Below are 19,778 nucleotides of genomic sequence, written 5' to 3'. Positions count from 1 at the left end.
CGCTTAGAAATCGATTAGGGGTATGACTCCAGTCCCTGGTTAGCCTGCTACCATCTTAGACTGCATGATCAACGACCATCAAGTGGAAATGATGATGATGATTTCCACTTGTACGCTAATGGTCGGGGAATAGATAGAGCTGTGGGAAACGATACAATGTTATCCCTTCCCGGGGAGAAAAATAAAACCATACCTGCGTGATCATGGTGATGCAGCAGACAAGCATCCCTCCACAGAATGAGGTGACGGAGATCATGTCGACGCTGGTGGACAGTGCGGTGGCCAGCCAAGCCAGCGTGTAGGGCAGGGCGGTCGCCAGCAGGATCGTTCGGCGTCCCAGACGCATCGCCAAGCCTCCGAGGATGCCGCCGATCAGAGCCCCTGCAAGCAATTGATATATTTGTTATAGTTATAACTGACCGGAAAATCCCACCTTGCACACATTTTTCATTCGACCGCCTTTTTGGTTTCGCGATTCATGAACGAACTATCTTCAACGTTGATCCAAAATGTAAATATTAAAAACATTAAGCGTAAACTCAAAGAACACTTTTTAGCGAAGTTAGTTGGCTGACTCTTTTGTATCTCGTATAGTTTATATTCATTTGTTTTGGTAGTTACTACTATTAAAATTTACAGGCTTACTTAGTTCCTATCGTTTTACAATGTAGCAGTATGTCTGTCTCACAGCTGGTTTTATTATTTTAATTAACACCTAAGGTAATCGTTGCAGATAGGCACCGAGGACAAACCTCTGCGGTTTTTTCGGTGCTTTTGTACAAATGTAATTGTTTTATTTGATAAATAAATAAAAAAAAAACAAAAACTTAGATGCCATGTCAATACCATCGCCTAGAAATTGAGCAACACTCGCAGGGCATGCAAGAAACATTGCAAAATGCTCCAAAAATAAATACTGCCCTGTGTCCATCAGACTGAGGCGTTAAGTTTCAGACCGGAATACAACTTTTCGTGAACTCATGATCGACACTCATATTAAATACTAGCTGATGTCCGCGACTTCGTCTCCGTTTGATTTTGTTTTTTGATGTGGCATTAACTTAGTTGTAGTCCTAAAAAATTAGGGGTTTGCTGCTGTCCGCTGAGGAGTTCTGTCCTCTATCTCCAACCACAGTTTGTTGGGTGTTCAAAGTTTCACGAGGATCGGTTAAGTAGTTTTTGCGTGAAAGCGTAACAAACAAACTTACATTGACATTTATAATATTAGTAGGGATTGTACTTAATAAATTCTTGTTTCATGTAAGTGACGTGTGTTTACGTCGGTAGTACTTCCTCGGACGAGCACTGTCACAAATAATTTACCTAACTTTACTTTACCTTTTATTAAAATTATAAATAAACGTGCCATAACGTCGGAATATTTAAACAGTATTATGCCACATATTAATAAGTCTCCTGAGAAAGTGGTTGTCCAAATATTAAATTCCTAGGTCCACCTGTTAAGCTGTAGTCTGTCAGGCAGGCAGTCATAAATAAATAAATAAATATACTACGACAATGCACACATCGCCATCGAGCCCCAAAGTAAGCGTAGCTTGTATTATGGGTACTAAGATGACTGTTGAATATTTTTATGAATAGTATACATAAATACTGACTCTGAAAAACATGCATGCTCATCACACAAACATTTTCCAGTTGCGGGAATCGAACCCACAGCTTTGGACTCCGAAAGCAGGGTCGCTGCCCACTGCGACAATCGGCCGTCATAGTTATAGTATTTTTTAGAGGTTTGAAAAGCAGAAAATCAACGAAATATTCGCTATTATTCCAATTATCTTACACCCAACCATTGGCTAAAATATTGAACGTAAATATTTACTAGATCACTCATTCGTATCATAATATTTGCAAACAAACAGACACCCGTGTTTACCCGATCGCAGCCAAATTTCTCGTATCGACACACAGGGCGCCACTGGTGGTTTATTACAGGAGTAAATAAAGTGGTGTGTTCGAATGAATGTTTATGTCGCAGGGTAACGGTAAAACCTGGATATAGATATTTCGAAATTCGACGATATTTCTGGAGAGAAAATTAATAATTATAAATTTTATCAGGTCTGGGCTTCGGCCGCGGCTAGTTACCACCTGGCCATAGAAAGTGTGAAATCAACGCCCATAAACAGAAAAAACTTCACAGGGAATGTACGGAACATTATCATCATACCAACCTATTACCGGCCCACTACAGGGTACGGGTCTCCTCCCACAGTGAGAAGGGCTTCACCACACTGGCCAAGCGCGGATTGGTGGAATCCATTCACCTTTGAGAACATTATGGAGAACTATTAAGCATGCAAGTTTCCACACAATGTTTCCCTTCCCCGTTGAAGCAAGTGATATTTCAATTGCTAAAAATACATAACTAAGAAAATTTAGAGGTGCGTTCGAACTCGCTCTCTCGGACGTGAAGTCATACTCCCACCCACTGGGTTATCACCGCTTATTGCACGCTTAATGCACGGATAATGTCATACAAAAATGCCGCCTCGTGTCTGTCAATCTGAGGCGTAGGTGCTATTAAACCTCAATTGCTGTTGTATACCAGCAACCACGCGCTTCAGATCGAAAGGCAGCATTGCTGCTTGACGGCAGAAATAAGCATGAAGGTAGATATGTTTTACTTCTCCGGACGAGGTATACCACAAAACGCTCTACTGTTATTGTGAAAGAGATTTAGCTACTTTTCAATACTGTGGCCAATATTTGCTATAGATTGTATACTGTGGCCAATATTTGGCATAGAATGTGCACTGCCCAATATATGTATCGGGGCCAAGTCTGGTGCCGGAGATTAAACTCGGTCTCATCAAAACGCAGGCCTGACTTTAGATTTAACCTCTCCACTATCACCGCGTTTGTCTAACTAAACCGTTGGTATATTTACTAAGTTTTGTAGCACAATTAAGTCAATTTATATTTTAATTAATAATAGCTGTTGCCCGCGATCTAGTGGTACTACCGCGTGCCACTACCGTGGTTATTATGGTTTTTAAAGAATCCCGTGGGAACCATTTGTCTTTAATGATGTACGAAGCCGAAAGCCTTGCTCATGTGTAAAAGGAAGATAGTACTCGCTTCTTTTTATTAAGACATTGTGTCACATCTTTAATTAGGTTAAAGCAAGCTAGAGAAGTAAAGCACCTTTTTCTAAAATCAAAACGTTCTTTGCATAAAATGTCATGTGTAGATATTAAATTTAAGATTCTTGATAGCATTGCTTTTTCAAATATTTAATCAAATACGGGACCTAATGTTACTGGTCTATAATTAGTTAGTAACTCTAATTATTCTCAATTTTGTCTCCTTTTTATAAAGAGGCCTTACTAATGAAATTATTTGTTTACTTGGAAAACAGCCGTGCACGTTCGGTACATTCGTGATATAGCTTAAGATGTCCGATATATATGGAGCTACTCTTTTAAGTTAAGGTCTAAATAAGGACAAAAAATAAACGCATTTTTGCTTTTATAATTAGTATGAATTACAATTCTAGCCTTTTAATTAATGTCCAAATTTTATCATATCCCAGCAACATTTGAAACGCCACTTCGCTTTTGAAACGGGACGCAGACAAAAATAAACGCACGACAGTGTATTTGTGTATATTCTCGTTTTATAGTTCGTGAACAATTTTTAGGCATGTATCGCGTCTTGAAGTAGTCTAGTCGGTGGAATGTGGGTAGATGAAAAGGATGTGCGTAAAACAGTAGCGAGTTTTATTTTGCATATTTGTGCGGATAATTTATGAGGGTTTCGTTGATTTCCCTTGCGAATTTTTGAGCGCTGTGGTCTTATACGTGGGAGGTTCACGGTTCGATCCTCGATATAGCCAATTAAGCATTTTTAAATGCTAAATTATCTCCAGTCTGGGCTCGTGTACGATTTCGACCGCTGCTGGTTACAACCGGACCGACAGAGACATTATCATATCAACTCATTACTGGCCTACTACAGGGCACGGGTCTCCTCCCACAACGAGAAGGGCCAAGGCCGTAGTCCATCGCGGTGGGCCAGTGCAGATTGGTGGGCAGAAACATGACATCAAGCAATTCAGCGTTCTGGTGTGATGCCGCTTAGCAACCGATTTTATTTGAACATAGCCACTGCCATATGCCTAACAGGTAACCCCCAGTACTGCATCGTCACTTATTTAAGATTGCAGTCGAGAACTAACCTGTAGCAGAATCTTATCTGCAATAATTTAAACATTAAAAGTAAGAATAAACTTACAGTGCAATATACTAGGTTACATGAAATTCATAATTCGTTTAAAGGAAATTGCATACAATTCTATAATAAACTACCAATTGACATCTTGGAGATGTCTCTTAAAAAGTTCAAAGTTCGTATTAAACGTAAGCTTATAGAAAAGTCCTATTATAGTATAAAGGACTACGTAATCGATAAAAAAGCTTGGTTGTAAATTATTGCTCTAACCAGGTTGCTCTTCTAATAATTTAAAATGACATTGTGAGATGGTGATAACAAAAAAAAAACACCCGGCTAAGTTTGTTGTGGGCTTCTTCTTAGACCAGGACGGGTTTGGAACCTGCTTTAGTTTTAAGTTTACGAATGTGGTTATCGCCATCATCTCACTACCGTGTAATTCTTATGTACGCATCAAAAGTGCCACCTATGGGCCTACTTGAATAAAGATATTTTTAACTTTGAATATAAAAACATACTAAATAAACAATATCAGTTTCTTTTTTGCATGCAATGAAACACGTCATACAAATTGCTGTCCTGTTAAACCTAATGAGCCTTATATTATACCGGTAACCACGCCCTACGCGCTATGGAGCTATGTTGGGAGTCTCTTTTCAGGATAAAATTCACAACGACGAAATCCGTAGCATAACCAAGGTCACCGACAAATCAAAGGATAAACTGCTGAAGTGGCAGTGGGTGGGTCATGTCTGTCGTAGTACCGATGGCCGTTGGGATAGACATGTTCTGGAGTGGAGACCGCGTATCGGTAAGCGCAGTGTGGGATGACCTCCAGGACAGATGACCTTAAAAATGTGGCTGGAAGCGGCCGGATGAGAAAACCGGAAGACCGTGTGTAGTGGCGCGCTTTTGGAAATGCCTATTTTTAGAAGTGGACGCTTGAGGGCTGTTGATGACGATGATGATAAAAACCACGCCCTTAAGGCCTAATTCACGGAATAAATAAGCTGCCCCGGACGAGCTCTGTCACAGAGAGCATTACTACTACTAAAAGACGTACCGGAAATCGATCATAAATAGACCAGATGCGAAAAGCTTCGCGAATGATTTCTGGATAATTGACTAAAATAGTGGATTCTAAATAAAAAATATATGTCTACTGATATCTACCACCTTATCTGTTATTTTTATCTGTCATCTAATGCCGGTTCAGTAAATGATCAAAGTATTTTCAATTTACTTTACGTTTTGTTCAAATCAAATTATTTCCTGCGTCTATTTACTGATTTAAAACTTCCCCAATTCAGCCTTGATTTCGGACAGAATATTTGAGCTACATATAGAACACACGTGAAGACCAAATACTCTTAGTAACGGCGCTAAAGTCTTAAATTATTAACAGAATGCGTTCATCCGTTGTATTTTATTTTTCAATTTGTTTTCAAAGATGTTTATTTAAAGAAAATACTCCAGTTACCGAAGTATCTCAGAACTGACTCATTGCCCACAACAGTTATATCGGAATGCGATCGATCAGGGTAACAGATTGGATTCCAAATTTAAACGATCGTAAATCGCTTCATTTATATTTATTTGGATCTTTATGGATTCTCACTGGCCGCAGCGTTACTATGGATTTACTGAGTACCGTTTGTATTCAATTAGTCAAATCAGCGGTGATTAACGCCCGAAGTTCAATCTAATCCAAAATCTTCAGGTAACAAATTGAATTAAGTTGTATTTCTACAGGGAAGAGTAGGTTATGGATCAAATAGCCTATGACAATCCACTGCTGTACTAAATGCCATTCCGCACTGGAAGCTTTGCCTATAATCACCACGCTGGGTAGACGGGATGGTGATCACAGTAGATGGTAGTATCATACATGCTCTCCGTTTTTGGTGGTAACAAGGTGGGGTGTTGAAAACTTTATTCTGATCTGCCGTCACCACACGGCACAGACGGATAGCAGTACGAATTTCAATCTGCTATGTAAAGATTTAGAATTATTTAGATTGATTATTAATTTCGTAACGAGATCTTGGATACGATGGCAAAATATTGTTAAGGATTCGTGTTTTCTGACAAAAAGTTCTCAGTTTCAGCCCGGAGTTATGGAATTTTTAATTTCCAGCCCCGCGGTTTGTATAGCATGTCAAACAGTCCGCGGCATTCCTGGTTGTTGCTACAAATATGTAAAAATTGGTTAAACTCGCCAACCCATAGTGGAGAAGCGTGAAGGGTCGGTGCCCTAAATCTCTCTTTCCTATGAAATAGTTGATATCCCAAGAAGTGGTACGAGTACATTAATATATACAACACACTTAGTCGTTCTTTATCTGTGAAGCTTAGGTTAGTTTCGGTGGTATTCAAAGTGTGATTCTATTGTATCTAAACTCAAAAAGGTATAGTAACGTAATTTCCGCACCGACTATAACTCAAACAACATCTTTAAAGTGACTATCGTTGTCGCCCAATCTATCGCACTATCGGTCGTGCTAACCTATAAAAAAGGACTGCTGTTCTAAGGCATATCGTTCAAGCGACTATAGTTTTGGCGACTATCGAGCAAGTTGTACGGCTAGCATAAATCTCAGTTTCAATCGTACTTTTTTTGTTTTGTTACGCCGGTGGTTACGAAAATAAGGCGGGTCGGTAGTACTGATTTATACGTTTCGCGAATCCCCCGAGAGGGGAAATGAAGGATTTAAAACAAAGGTTTGGGTTATTTATACGGGACCACCTTGAAATTGTTTAAAATCTTAAATTCTTGTTAAAACTTAACGCGTAAGTTTAAGGTGTGATTTTGTTTTATTTATTTATTTGCACACTACAAGTCAAAAAATACAGATAGGAGCAGTATACGAAAGGCGGTTTTATGGCTTAGTAGCGAACCCTGACTGGCAACTTTAGGATCAGGAAAGCATGAGGACAACATACTGCAGATTGTGCATAGATAAATTAATACATACATAGTACGAATAACTACATACGTACCACCACCACACAACCACTTAGAGAGTTGATGTTCGGATGGACAGTAGCTGTTAAAGAGATTTAAAGGGTCTAAAGGGAACAGTGAACAGTTGGGGGCGATCGCGTAGCTTGCCAACACGTTTAGCATGGATATTAAATATTAACAAGAGATTCTTTCTCCACGGCGAAAGGACAAAATGAAAAATCTTCTGTTACAGTTATATCCACTCTCCGAATATGGACGCAAATACATACACGTGTATTATTATTTGCCGTCCATCAGTATGCTAGCAAATAGTTATAATATATATGTTTTATAAAACTCGAGTTTCAACTCGAAAAGCGATTGGTGGTATTTGAAATAAAGGGAAGGAAAGGAAAGAATATACCCAATAATTCTTAGATACCGCTCACTATTGCGTTGTTCTGAAAGCGGTTTTTTTAGACATTTTTATGAAAAGGTAATGCGATGAGGATATTCCAATTTATATTAAGAGAGCAACCAGTTTTTTCTTTCGGTTCTACATGTTTTAAGAAGAAAGTTTCGCAGTACGATAAGTATTTTATGTCAATCATATGAGCAGTGCGGTCTGATCCCGTGTACACACCACATTATATGTATACATCTCATTTCGGACGGCATTCCTAAACAAAACACTCTACACATTTCGTAAGTTTTTGTGTAAATGTTAGAATTTCATTTGAAGCAATTACCGCCGCTACAAAGGGTCATGTACTCACGTAATGGACACGTCTATATAACGTTCAATGTTTAGCGTGTTTTTATTTAGATAGCAGAGAAAGTTGACATTTTGAATTTTTATAATTTTGTAGCGGCCGCGTTATCAATGAATATTTTGGCCTTCCCGTCCGCCATTTCTTTTATACAGGGTAACTTTCGAACCTTAGCACATAGGCTTCCCCGATCCTGTAATAATGTACGGTTCGCATGGGATAGATTTGATTTGTTTTGCACAGAGTAAGAGATCGACATGTTTTGCGTAGTGATTGTTCAGAATATCACAGGCATTAACATCTAAATTTCCACGTTAAAGAAGTCGTGAGTAGCATTGAAATTAAACTCTTTTCCATTTTCGATTTCCGCCACGGTATAATATACTGAGAGAAAGTGCACTCTTTTCCCTCACTTTCATAGTCTTATTGGGACAATACAAGACCGGAATGAGATAAGACGCAGGACCAAAAAATACCTGAAACCTAAAATTATAAACGTAAAAGTTTGTGAGGATTTATGGATAAAAGAATGCTAGTCATCCCGCCAAAAATATTTTATATCTTAAACTAATAATCATAATATTATCTTTGTGTGACAAAAATAAAAAAGGTAGGTAGGTATATTAAAAATGTTTAAATAAAAAGCAGGCGTTACTTTGCGGAATTCCATGATATATATTGAAAATTAAGCTTAATTTGCTATACTCTGCGAAAAGCAGGAAAATATGTAGGGTGTAATTTATAATTTCCTCAATCTTTATACTTCATATCCAATAGATTTTCGGCAATGTACCCTCTACGCACGTTCGCTCAAAAACCGGAGCATCCTAAGGAGATGTTGACTTTAAATGAATAAGGGGCTGGGCAGCTTTTGGTAAACTGCGTCAAGTCTTCGATTCGCCGATACCCGAATGCCTAATGACGAAAGTGTTTAACGAGTGTGCCCTGCCTGTAATGAATGTGGAGCCGAGACGTGAACACTGACAGTCGACCTGATCCACAAATTTATAGTCGCGCAACGCGCTATGGAGCGAGCTATGTTGGGAGTCTCTCTTCGGGATAGAATTTGCAACAACGAAGTCCGTTGAAGAACCAAGGTCACCGACATAGCTCAAAGGATCAGCAAGTTAACAGATGCCGCTGGACAGATGACCTTAAAAAGGTGGCTGGAAGCGGCTGGATGAGAGAGGCGGAGGACCGTGTGTGGTGGCGCGCTCTTGGAAAGGCCTATGTTCAGCAGTGGACACTTGTAGGCTGTTGATGTTGATGATGACATGAATTACAGGCAGATGTGGCTTAACACCCACGTTTAAGGTTGATGGACACAGGGCACGTCACGTTGCAGGACGTGTTCCTTGCATGCCCTGCGAAATGTTGCCCTATTTATGATTTCCCACTTGGCATCGATAAACATATCACAGAGTAAGTAAGGATATCATTTTGTACACATAAACACATAAATTTAAACATATTTGAGATATAATATTACTAAGTTAATGCTCAGTAAGTTCGTATCAAACTTAATTTACATAATTGTTAAAGACTTAGATACTGTCACTGCAACTTTGTATGCTAATATCTTTATAGCCGTTCAGCATCGTTGCTAATAAAGCGTACAATATAATACCTTCTTGATTACTAACGGGAGAGTACACGTTCGATCTTTATTTTTTATTAAAATTAAAGAAAATTCAAACTTCGTTTATTTTAAGTGGCCCTAGTTTATAAGCACTTTTGACACGTCAAGTCAGTATGTATGTAGTGACTCTACTTTATAACTAGTTTTTTGCGATCAAGATTAAAATACTAGCTGTTCCCCGCAGTTTTACTCGCATTTACTATGGATCGTAACGCAATATTAGGGTCACGTGATAGCTTAATCATAGACGTAAAGTCTCTTTCTGTACGTATTTCATTTTATCACTGTCTCCCAAGCTCATACAAATAACATTATGTAAAAAGCACGGCATAATTGCGTAATAATTGTTTTCATTTTTATTCTACGAACTGCGCCCGGCGTGGTTAACAAGTCGTATGCTAGCTTTGCTAGGACGGACGTTAAACGTTAAACGGTAAACAAACCTTTCCAAACAATTACAAAAAGTATTCCGTGTAACTTTCCGTCCTTTCAACTAACTCTATACCAAAAATTAAGTCAATTGATTACTTAGTTAGGTCGTGAAGGAAGGACAAACAAACAAACTCAATTTTCCTTTTTTCGTTGTATGCCTGACAATGACGATTGCAAATCACCTTTAATTTGTTCGTCATAAATGCTCATTTGAAATTTGTAAGTTATGGGTATATATATATATATATCCACGATTTTTTTAAGATTCATTTCATCGATCATTTAGTCATCTTAGCTCTTAGGCCGGAATAGGATAAAAAGTATTAAAATATAACATTCATAAAAAAAAATTATCCGCGGTATGAAGTTCGCCGGGACAGCTAGTTATAGATATAAGAGTTTTCTAATGGTGAATACTCTATGGTTGTCATAGATTGCCCAATGTATCAGGCCCTTAAGATAGTCACGCTAAATAAAAGGGGATCGCAAACATGCGAGTTTACAGTCAATTCCGCTGAACTAACATGTGGGAATATGTAATGCTAATATCGTAAAGTTCACTATTTGTTGCCAGCTTCTGAGAAACCCATAAATCTTGTATAAGGTTGAACGGTATAAGTTATTATTCAGTATCCTATAACTCAGTAAATTATGGAGAACTCTCAGGCATGCAGGTTTCCTCAAGATATTTTTCATCCCCTCTATCGGAATTTGCTACCGGGGATCGAAATTGGTCCCCTTGAAACTGAATCCGACGCGACGTCGTAACCTCTAGGCTATCTATGACCGGTGCTTTCACTCTATACTTATAATGTGGCAGGTCTGGTAGCGGATGGTAGCCTAAACCAACCAGACCTGAGAAAATTATGAAATTATAAAATTTCCTTGCTCGTGCGGCAAGGGAAATTTTAGCTAGCATGTGCTGGAGATAATTATATCCCCGGGGAAAGAATAAAAAATTATCTTCTCCCTCAGCTTTATCAACTTTCCGGGCATTGGCGCACAAGTGGAAATAATATCCAAATAATATATGTTTCATAACAAACGGGGGTAAACTTCTCCTATTCCATGTTCCCGTGGACACGTTAATTATATCCCCCGTAAGGGGATATCATTTTTGTCTCCCGCCAGTGCTATCCCTCCTGGGGATAGAACCCGGGATCTCCCCCATAAGGAATTCAGCGCTGCCAAATGGAAGTCAACACAGACTCACAAAGAGTTAAGAAAAGTACACACTATTAATTCCTGTAGTTTAATACCTACTTGATCGCTCGACCTTAGATAGACGCGCAGAGAGGGAATGCAAACGGGCGAGTTTACAGGCAATGCCGCGTAACTACAGTATGAGAATATGTAGTCAATGTGAAATTATCGTAAAATTCACTATTTACTGCCGCTTCCAAGGAACACATAAATCTTGTATAGGGTTGAACGCGCTGCGAATCAATAAGAAGCTAAACAGAACAGACATCCATTTTTTTCTTGTTTTCTGAAATCTACTGTTTAAACTGAGCTATTTAAAAATAATAATTTTGATTGGTATATATCATATACTCTACGCTTCATGACTTATACGCCAGCTAGTGGCAAGTAGTAGCTAGTGGCAAACTGTTTAATATTTATTCACTTTTCTATTCACAACGGATCAATTGTGAATATAAAAGTGAATAAATATACAACAGTTTTAAAAAAAATATTTTAAATTGTATCCTAAGTACACACTGGTGCACAGTATAAATCACCATCTCTATGAAATACGTACTATTTTGAACGTAAAATATGTGTTACGAATTGGACAAAATTACATTCAATCCGAAAACTTAGAAAGACCTTAACCCAGATTTAACGAGCTACAAGTCAGCAGAGCATCTATGAGATAAGCCAGTTTTAAAAAAAATCGACAAATCTAAAAGCATTCATTTATTAATAGAGAGTGACAACCCTACTTTACAGCACTCGGTTAATCTTAATCCTTATTTATAAGGAATCCGTATTGCTTAGGCAATAAAGACCATTACTGTTTTAACTACTTAAACACAGCCCTTTTATCTTGTGTCAAAAGCATAGAGTTCATTATCGCATAATTATAAAGCAATATTAATGGCCCTTTCAAGTATATTCTGGATACATAATACATTTAAAATATTGAACAATTTAGCTTTTATTAACATTACTTAGTCCTTATGTCGTTATATGAATTTTATGTTTTAAGATAAATTATAGCATCAACGACGACCGTTGACTGCAGCTGTCGTTGGCTCTGCAGTTTGTATTAGCATGCTAAATCAGAGCTTAATACCGGCATTTTTAAAGTCTGAGCATTGAAATTAATAATTTTTAAACAACTTCTATTCCGAGGTGGTTTTATATAGGCCAGGGATGTTTTCGAGTATTATATCTTATTCGATAAACCAATTTGATTGATTTATTTGTATCTAAGCTATCAAATAAAAAGAGTTAGAGAAAATTGTATATAGATAAATAAGAAACGTAAAAAAAAACGTGTGCTTACTTATCTACAGGTGTAGAAGTTATACTTTGGCGTAGCAATAAAAAAATCTTTAAAAAAAATTTACCTATCGCCTTATTCTACGTTTGTGGAAAAAACAACACTAACAATAAAAAAAAATATATTTCATAACTTGAAAGTTTATTATAACGCACAATCTAGTTAAATAAAGTTTATTTAAATTTCACAAAAAAAATATTTCTACATATTTAAAGAAATGGACATAAAAAAACATAATTAAATTTCGAACACTAATAGACAGTTAGTTTTATAGTTATCGTTAAACCAAGTTTCACTCAACATTAAAATTTGAGATTTTTTTACAATTGAATCTATTATATCACCGTAATGAGTCCGCAGACTGAAGTGTACACTGTCAAACCTTATAGCTAACCTCAGGGTGTCGCTTTTTTGTGACGGTGTGCGCGCACATCTAAAAAAATTACCCTCATAATTTTTCCCTAACGCGCCAAAAGAAGTATAACTTCAAGAACCATTTTCTGACAAGTGTCGGATAGGCTTAATGAAATCATTTGCCACCTTCTTAGTCAAGTGACAAAATATGTGAATACGCTATCTAAGTATTGGATAGAAGCAAGCGTTACTTTGCGGACATCCATAATATATTATGAAAATTAAGCTAAATTTGCTATACTCCGCGAACAGCAGGATAATCTGTATAGTGTAATTTATAATTTCTTCAATCGGTATAGTCCACACCAAACAGACCCATGTTAAACTTAACAATTATTCATTGTAAAGTCAACATCTCCTGAGGATGCTCCGGTTTCGGAGGGAAACGTGCGTAGAAGGTACATTGCCGAGGATCTGTTATCAATTAAGCTTAATTTTCATAAGCTATCTTAAGCTATAAGATGCTAAAACAGGCCCTAGTAGCCTTCTATACCTACCATATAATTAAGAACATAATACTTACCTACGTATAGATGTGGTATAGGCGCTTAAAAATTATAGCTAAGCTTTTATAAGAAAGTGATTGATAGTAATTATACCTACTGTAGGTACATGAGTAGGTAGTGAGGTTTTCAATAGAATAAATATCATAATTGGCGCCTCGAGCTCGCAATTTGTCATGCTGTGAGCGTACCGGCGCAGGTAGAGCCGGCGTTCCAACCCAGCATAGAGCGATTAAATGCTTTATTTTAACATTGAGTTAAGTTTTGAAGTAAAACTTCGCTAAGCGCGACTAGGGAGTAACTCAGATTTTTTTCTGACGGAAGTAACGCTTACGTCAGACGTTTTTGTAGTTTCCGCTATTTAAAAATAATAATTTGGATTGGTTTTGGGATTATAGAATCTCGCGATTCTATAATATTCAATGACAAGGTTATATTGTACATGTGCTGACCTAACCTTAAATTTTCTACTCTCAATTATTCTATTTAACAAATGAAAATATTTATAAAATGTGATAGTAATGAATTTTAAATAGAATATGAAATGAAATAGTTAATATTAATAGAAAGAAATTTGGCATAACCGAAATCTAGTGTTTGATTATCCACGTGATCCGGGAATTTATATTTTAAACTAAAATTAATCTCAAACTAAAATTAAGGATTTAAATACTGATTTAGGTTTTGCATTCTGAATCTAACGTACCAGGAGCTCCCGCCCGCAGGGGATTAAATAATATCTCTATAACTATGCTGAGAATTTTACGTTGAAATAGCTTACACCCTGAATGGGATATTCTTTATCCCGCTTGTCGCTGGTTTATTTAAAAATCCGAATATAGTAAAGAAGATAGATATGTATCGTATGCCAAGTGTAAGCTTTATTTACTCGGTGGAAATTGCTAGTAACAGTTAGTTAGGACACTCATATATTTTTACGAGAATAAATAATTGTAAAACCCTTCATATTAATCCTACTAATATTATAAATGCGAAATTTTGTATGGATGGATGGATGGATGACTCTTTCACGCAAAATCTACTGAACCAATTTGACTGAATTTTGGAATGGAAATAGATTACACCCTAGATTAACACATAGGCTGCTTTTTATCCCGAAAAATTTACGGTTCCCGCAGGATTCAGGAAAAACCAAAAAACCGCGTACGAAGCCGCGAGCAACAGCTGGTACGTCATGTAAATTTCGTAAAGCTATAGGCAGTTTGTCATGAAATATCCTACCAATGGATGGATGGATGGATGTTTGTTACTTTTTCAGGAAAAAGCTAGAATTTGACAGAATTTTGGAATTGAGATAGATATGGGTTACAACATAGGCTGCTTTTTACGAAACCGCGTACGAAGCCGCGGGCAACAGCTGGTAAGCAATATTTCTTGGGTAAGTATAGCTTTCAGTGGATAGCGCGGTTTGTATTTCTGCAGTGCAGTGGTACGTAAACACAGTGTGCAAGCTTTGCGTGTGCAAGAACAAACAGATCTCTACATTTAAATGTACGGACAAACACTGCAGCGGAAGTTTACTCTCTTTTTGGTTTTTTATTTTGATCGCAAAGCAGGAAATTTGTTATTGTGCACTGTGTAGTTGCACTAATAAGAAACTACTGAATATGAACTTTGGATACATAAGTATTGGAAGCGGTGATAGCCTAGCGGGTATATCTTCAGCTTCGATTTCGGAGGGAGCGAGTTCGAAGCCCGGCAAGTACCTCTACCTTTTCGCAGTTATTTGCGTTCCGAGTAATTAACTATAACATGCTTCAACGGTGCAGGAAAACATCGTGAGGAAACCAACGTGTCTTTTTTTTTACATGATGGAAAAGCTTTATTGCCAGCTTGGGCAGGAGGTCGTGGGGGACTCCCCCCTCTAAAGGGGGTAATCCCAAACTAAAAACCATCACGGCCTGTCCCTCTTGTTGGCTTTGTTAATCCAGCATGCCTGGAAGTTCTCTATAATGTTCTCAAGGGCGTGTGAAGTCCACCAATTCGCACTTGGTCAGCATGGTGGACTTCGGCCTAAACCTAGCAGTAATGTATTTAATAAACTAGAAGTATGGGTTGATGAAGATTATGATGATACATTATTCACATATTCAGTCCCATGGAGTTCTCTTTCGTAGAAGATACATATTAAAAGCTAAGGCCAGGGCTAGGCCAATTAAAGGTACCCGGAAAATTTTGATCGGGGGATGCTTTATGTCTGTCTTTCTGGGCTTCACGTGAAAACTATTGAACGGATTTAAATAAAGTTTAAATAAAATTTTAATAAAATTTTTATCCCGATCCCGTTTCTCAGAGGATACTTATTGTTTATAAGTATCCTCTGGGAAATGGGATGAAAATTTATTTATCACTTTTACTCCAAAGCTACATAAAATTTGAGCCCAATGTCTGGTAATACATTGCGAAACAACTTTTCCATCAATTTTTCTTTTAGCATATACTTATGATGATGGTCGTTAAAGCCCACTAATCCTGATTGGAGCAGTGTGGTGGGTCTATAATCTAAAACCATAATTCCAAAGAGAGAAGCCTATGCCCAGTCGTTAATAGACTGCGTATAGTCATGATGATATTTTACTCTCTACTGTACTGTACGTATACGTAACGTAAATTAAATAATAAATAAATATACTACGACAATACACACATCGCCATCAAGCCCCAAAGTAAGCGTAGCTTGTGTTATGGGTACTACTGATGAATATTTTTATAAGTAATATACATAAAATACTTATAATATACAGATGAACACCCAGACACTGAAAAATATTCATGTTCATCACACAAACATTTTCCAGTCGTGGGAATCGAACCCACGGCCTTTGACTCAGAAAGCAGGGTCGCTGCAAACTACGCCAATGGGCCGTCAAATTGTAACATTTATCATTTAACTCCACCTAACTTATGTGGGTTATGGTATCGGCGCGGTAATAATATAATGTTCTTGCTTTCACTATAATTTATCTTTGGTATAGTTTAAGCGATACAAGGCTGTAACAAAACGATGCTATTGTACAGAGCTGTCACGCCGGGTTCTACAAATAATGTGCTCCAAACACGCAACCTATCCGAGGACCAGTATTTGGTCTGTTAATCTGATAATGACAAGCCTATCTAACCATTCTTATATTATTAATGTGGAAGTTTATCGGTTGGTTTGTTTTTTTTTTATTTCCAACTCTGCACCGATCTTTATGAAATTCGACATAAGGATTGCTGGCATCCCGATGACGAATAGAATACTTTAAAATAGACATATTTAAAAAAAAAAAACTTTTACAAGGTGTTAAGGTCGTGGTCCAGGAGGCTGGCCCAGTGCGGATTGGTGAACTTCGCCGGTGGATTATACGCGTCTGAACTAGAATAATGATAAGGCAGAATATGATACAGATTGAATCGGTGATAGCGCATTGGATAGGAGTTTTCACTTTCGAGGGCCCGAGTTCGAATCCCAGTACCTCTAACTTTTCTATGTGCGTTTAAAATAATTAAAATATCACTTGCTTCAACGGTGAAGGAAAACATCGTAAGAAAAACTGCATGCCTAAAAGTTCTCCATTACGTTCTCAAAGGTTTGTGAAGTCTACTAATCTGTACTTGGCCAACTACCGCCTGAAATCCTAGTCATTCTGAGAAGAGACCCGTGCCGTGCAGCGGGTCGGTAATGGGTTGATACTATGATGATAGTATTTTCTAAGCGCACGCTATTGTAACGGGGAGTGATCAATAACATTCAACGTGTAATCCATCGAGCCTCTACAATTATAAAGTACTGGTTACCACGTTTTACTTAAGCACACAATAGTCACAAGCTATCTTCTCCCACGTTCTCACAGACACAGACACACAGACGTGCGGACAAGTTTATTGTTAGCTTATTAATGTATTTGCCTTCACTGTTTGTGTCTCGGCTGTTTGGAACGCTTGCTGGACACAACTAGACAAGACAACAAGACTAATGGTGCTTTAGTCAGCTTCCGGACGAAAGTTACACAGTTTTAGTATGTTTGTGTACGTAGATATAGTTTAACTACCACTTCACTTGAGAGCGGTACCCATTTAACTAGATTAGAGAAAATGTAAGGCAATGTTGTCTAGTTATGATAGCAAAGTTGATTGCCAAGCGTTGACCCAAGTCGCTGACGGAATGATTGACCGACGTATGTCTTTGATTGTTACGTTCTCTACGTGCTTCGGAACCATCTGTCCCGGGTATTAAAATCTTTACCAAATCTACATCTAGTATTTATTATCCGATATCGCGCTCACAACAAGTCGCTCAGGAACTTGAACTATGTATGTAGCGATAAGGCCGCCAAATTGTTGTGTTATGCTGTTTTTCTATTTTTCTCTGTGCTTTTGTTCTGTGTGCTTAAAAGTGTATTCATTTATTTATTCATACCTTACTACGTTACGAGATACAGCTAATAAGTGAGTGAGGTCGAAGCTACGTTTACGAGAGTATGTGACTTAAGTATTAAGTAAGGTAAGATGTGTTCACAAACTTTACACCCTTCTGTATTTCCCATCCATAGTACATTTATCTATAATAAACACAGCTTCGTTGAACGAGTTTCCGCTAGTACTTAGCTAAGCGAAGCTATGAAAAAAAGGACCGTTATTGATGGACAGCATACAGATATTTAGCAACACAGCTTATCACGTATCTGGTGAGAAGCATAGATTGATTGTAGTAGGAAAATAAAGATAACGAAAGGTATTCAACACCTCAACTTTCGTGGACGTCCCATGCAAGTTTATTGCATGATGTTGGATAAGAATTTACGTTACAGTAACGGTAAGTACGTTATTATACAACTGCTCAAGACAATTCGCTGTTCTGTGGTACAATGGTAATAAGGTTCAAGATTGTGAAGTTCCTGAGCACACTCAAAAAGCAACTAAAATCTTTCTAAATGTAGTATTTATCATCCTTTCAAATTATAGAAAGAATTGAAAGATTCATGAAAATGATATATAGATACCTTCTATTTATATACTATATCACATTTTTAATTGAATCAATTATTTATTTATTAAAACTAACATGTCACTATAAATCTAAAGTTGTCTACACGCATGTGGCATAAATGAATACATAGATAGACCAAAGTATGTAACTGCGAAGGTAGAATAATGTATATTATAAGCAAATAAAAATAAAGTTCATTTAATTGCGCGTCAGACTAAAAACGTTAGTGTCAGCAAGCACTGTCGTAATCCTAGCTAACAGAAGTCCACTAGTGGACACAGTTTTCATGCACATATTTCCACACTGCGCCGATTATAAATCATACTCTCTTGATCTCTGATCTAAAGATGAGTCTCCACTGCTTTTCCGTTATAGGGTCATACTTAATTTCCACGGAATCATTATTACTCAGGTTTACACTCAAAACTGACGAGTTCGAGTCCACCACGCTGGTTAAGTGCGGACTTGTAGACTTCACACGCACGCAGGTTCCCTCAAAATGTTTGATTCACCGTAAAACAAGTGGTTTCTTAAAACGCACATAGCTCCGAAAAGTAAGAGATGCGAGCCAGGGGTCGAACTTGTTCTCCCCGAGTGGGAGAGTGAAATCCTGACCATATCACAGACATCCCGCCCAATGCCACTCTAGAATTTGTCACGCCTTGACCTAATGATTCTATCGTTTAAAATTATTTTTTGCACACTGAATTTGCTTCTTAATGAAGCTTATAACTAAAAAATTAAGTTCAAAGACACAATCCTCCAGCAACTGAGGGATATTGAAAGAAAAAAGTTTTGAGATCCAACTTTTTTTTAAAGAATTTTATATAAAAATTGTGACGTTTCGACGTTTCATGCTTGATTGCAATTTATATTCTATAAATGACTAAATAAAAATCATTGTTATTGAAAGTTTGTCCGGTAGCCTAGTTTTCAATAAAATCATTAGGTATCATAGCTACACATACAGTTACACTCCACTTAGTACCTTTAAACTTATTTTATTCATATTTATTTATTAATAAAAAAGAAAATTTATAAGGACTAGAGGCTTCAATTATAGTATTCATTAATATATAATTAATATATAAACACGGTTAGAAGCGGTGATAGCCCAGTGGATAGGAGCTCCACTTCACTTTCGGGGGGCCGATTTCGAATCCAGCAAGCACCTCTAAGTTGCGTTTTAAGTAATTAAAATATGACTTCCTTAAACGGTGAAGGAAAACATCCTAAGAAAACCTGCATGCCTGAGATTTCTACATACTATTCTCAAAGTTTCGGTGCTCGTGGTGGACTATTCCTCAACCCCTTATAACTGTGAGTGAAGACCCGTGCCCTATAGTCGGCCGGTAATGGGTTGATATGATGATTGGACCC

At 37.5% G+C, this 19,778-nt stretch overlaps 1 protein-coding gene across 2 annotated transcripts in view; it reads right to left on the bottom strand.

Annotated features, from left to right (window-relative positions):
• Positions 1 to 19,778, bottom strand: part of LOC120626513 (facilitated trehalose transporter Tret1-like) — a 113,823-nt gene that overhangs the window by 8,544 nt on the left and 85,501 nt on the right. For both annotated transcript variants that reach the window (XM_039894043.1, XM_039894053.1), the window contains exon 4: positions 194 to 381. In XM_039894043.1, the coding sequence (XP_039749977.1) occupies positions 194 to 381 (188 nt within the window). The remainder of the gene's footprint in view (positions 1 to 193; positions 382 to 19,778) is intronic.

The sequence above is a fragment of the Pararge aegeria genome, chromosome 1, assembly GCF_905163445.1.
Source record: "Pararge aegeria chromosome 1, ilParAegt1.1, whole genome shotgun sequence".
NCBI classification, from domain to species: Eukaryota; Metazoa; Arthropoda; class Insecta; order Lepidoptera; family Nymphalidae; genus Pararge; species Pararge aegeria.
Note: the sequence above shows the minus strand (reverse complement) of the source record. Positions and strands in the feature narration are given on the sequence as shown.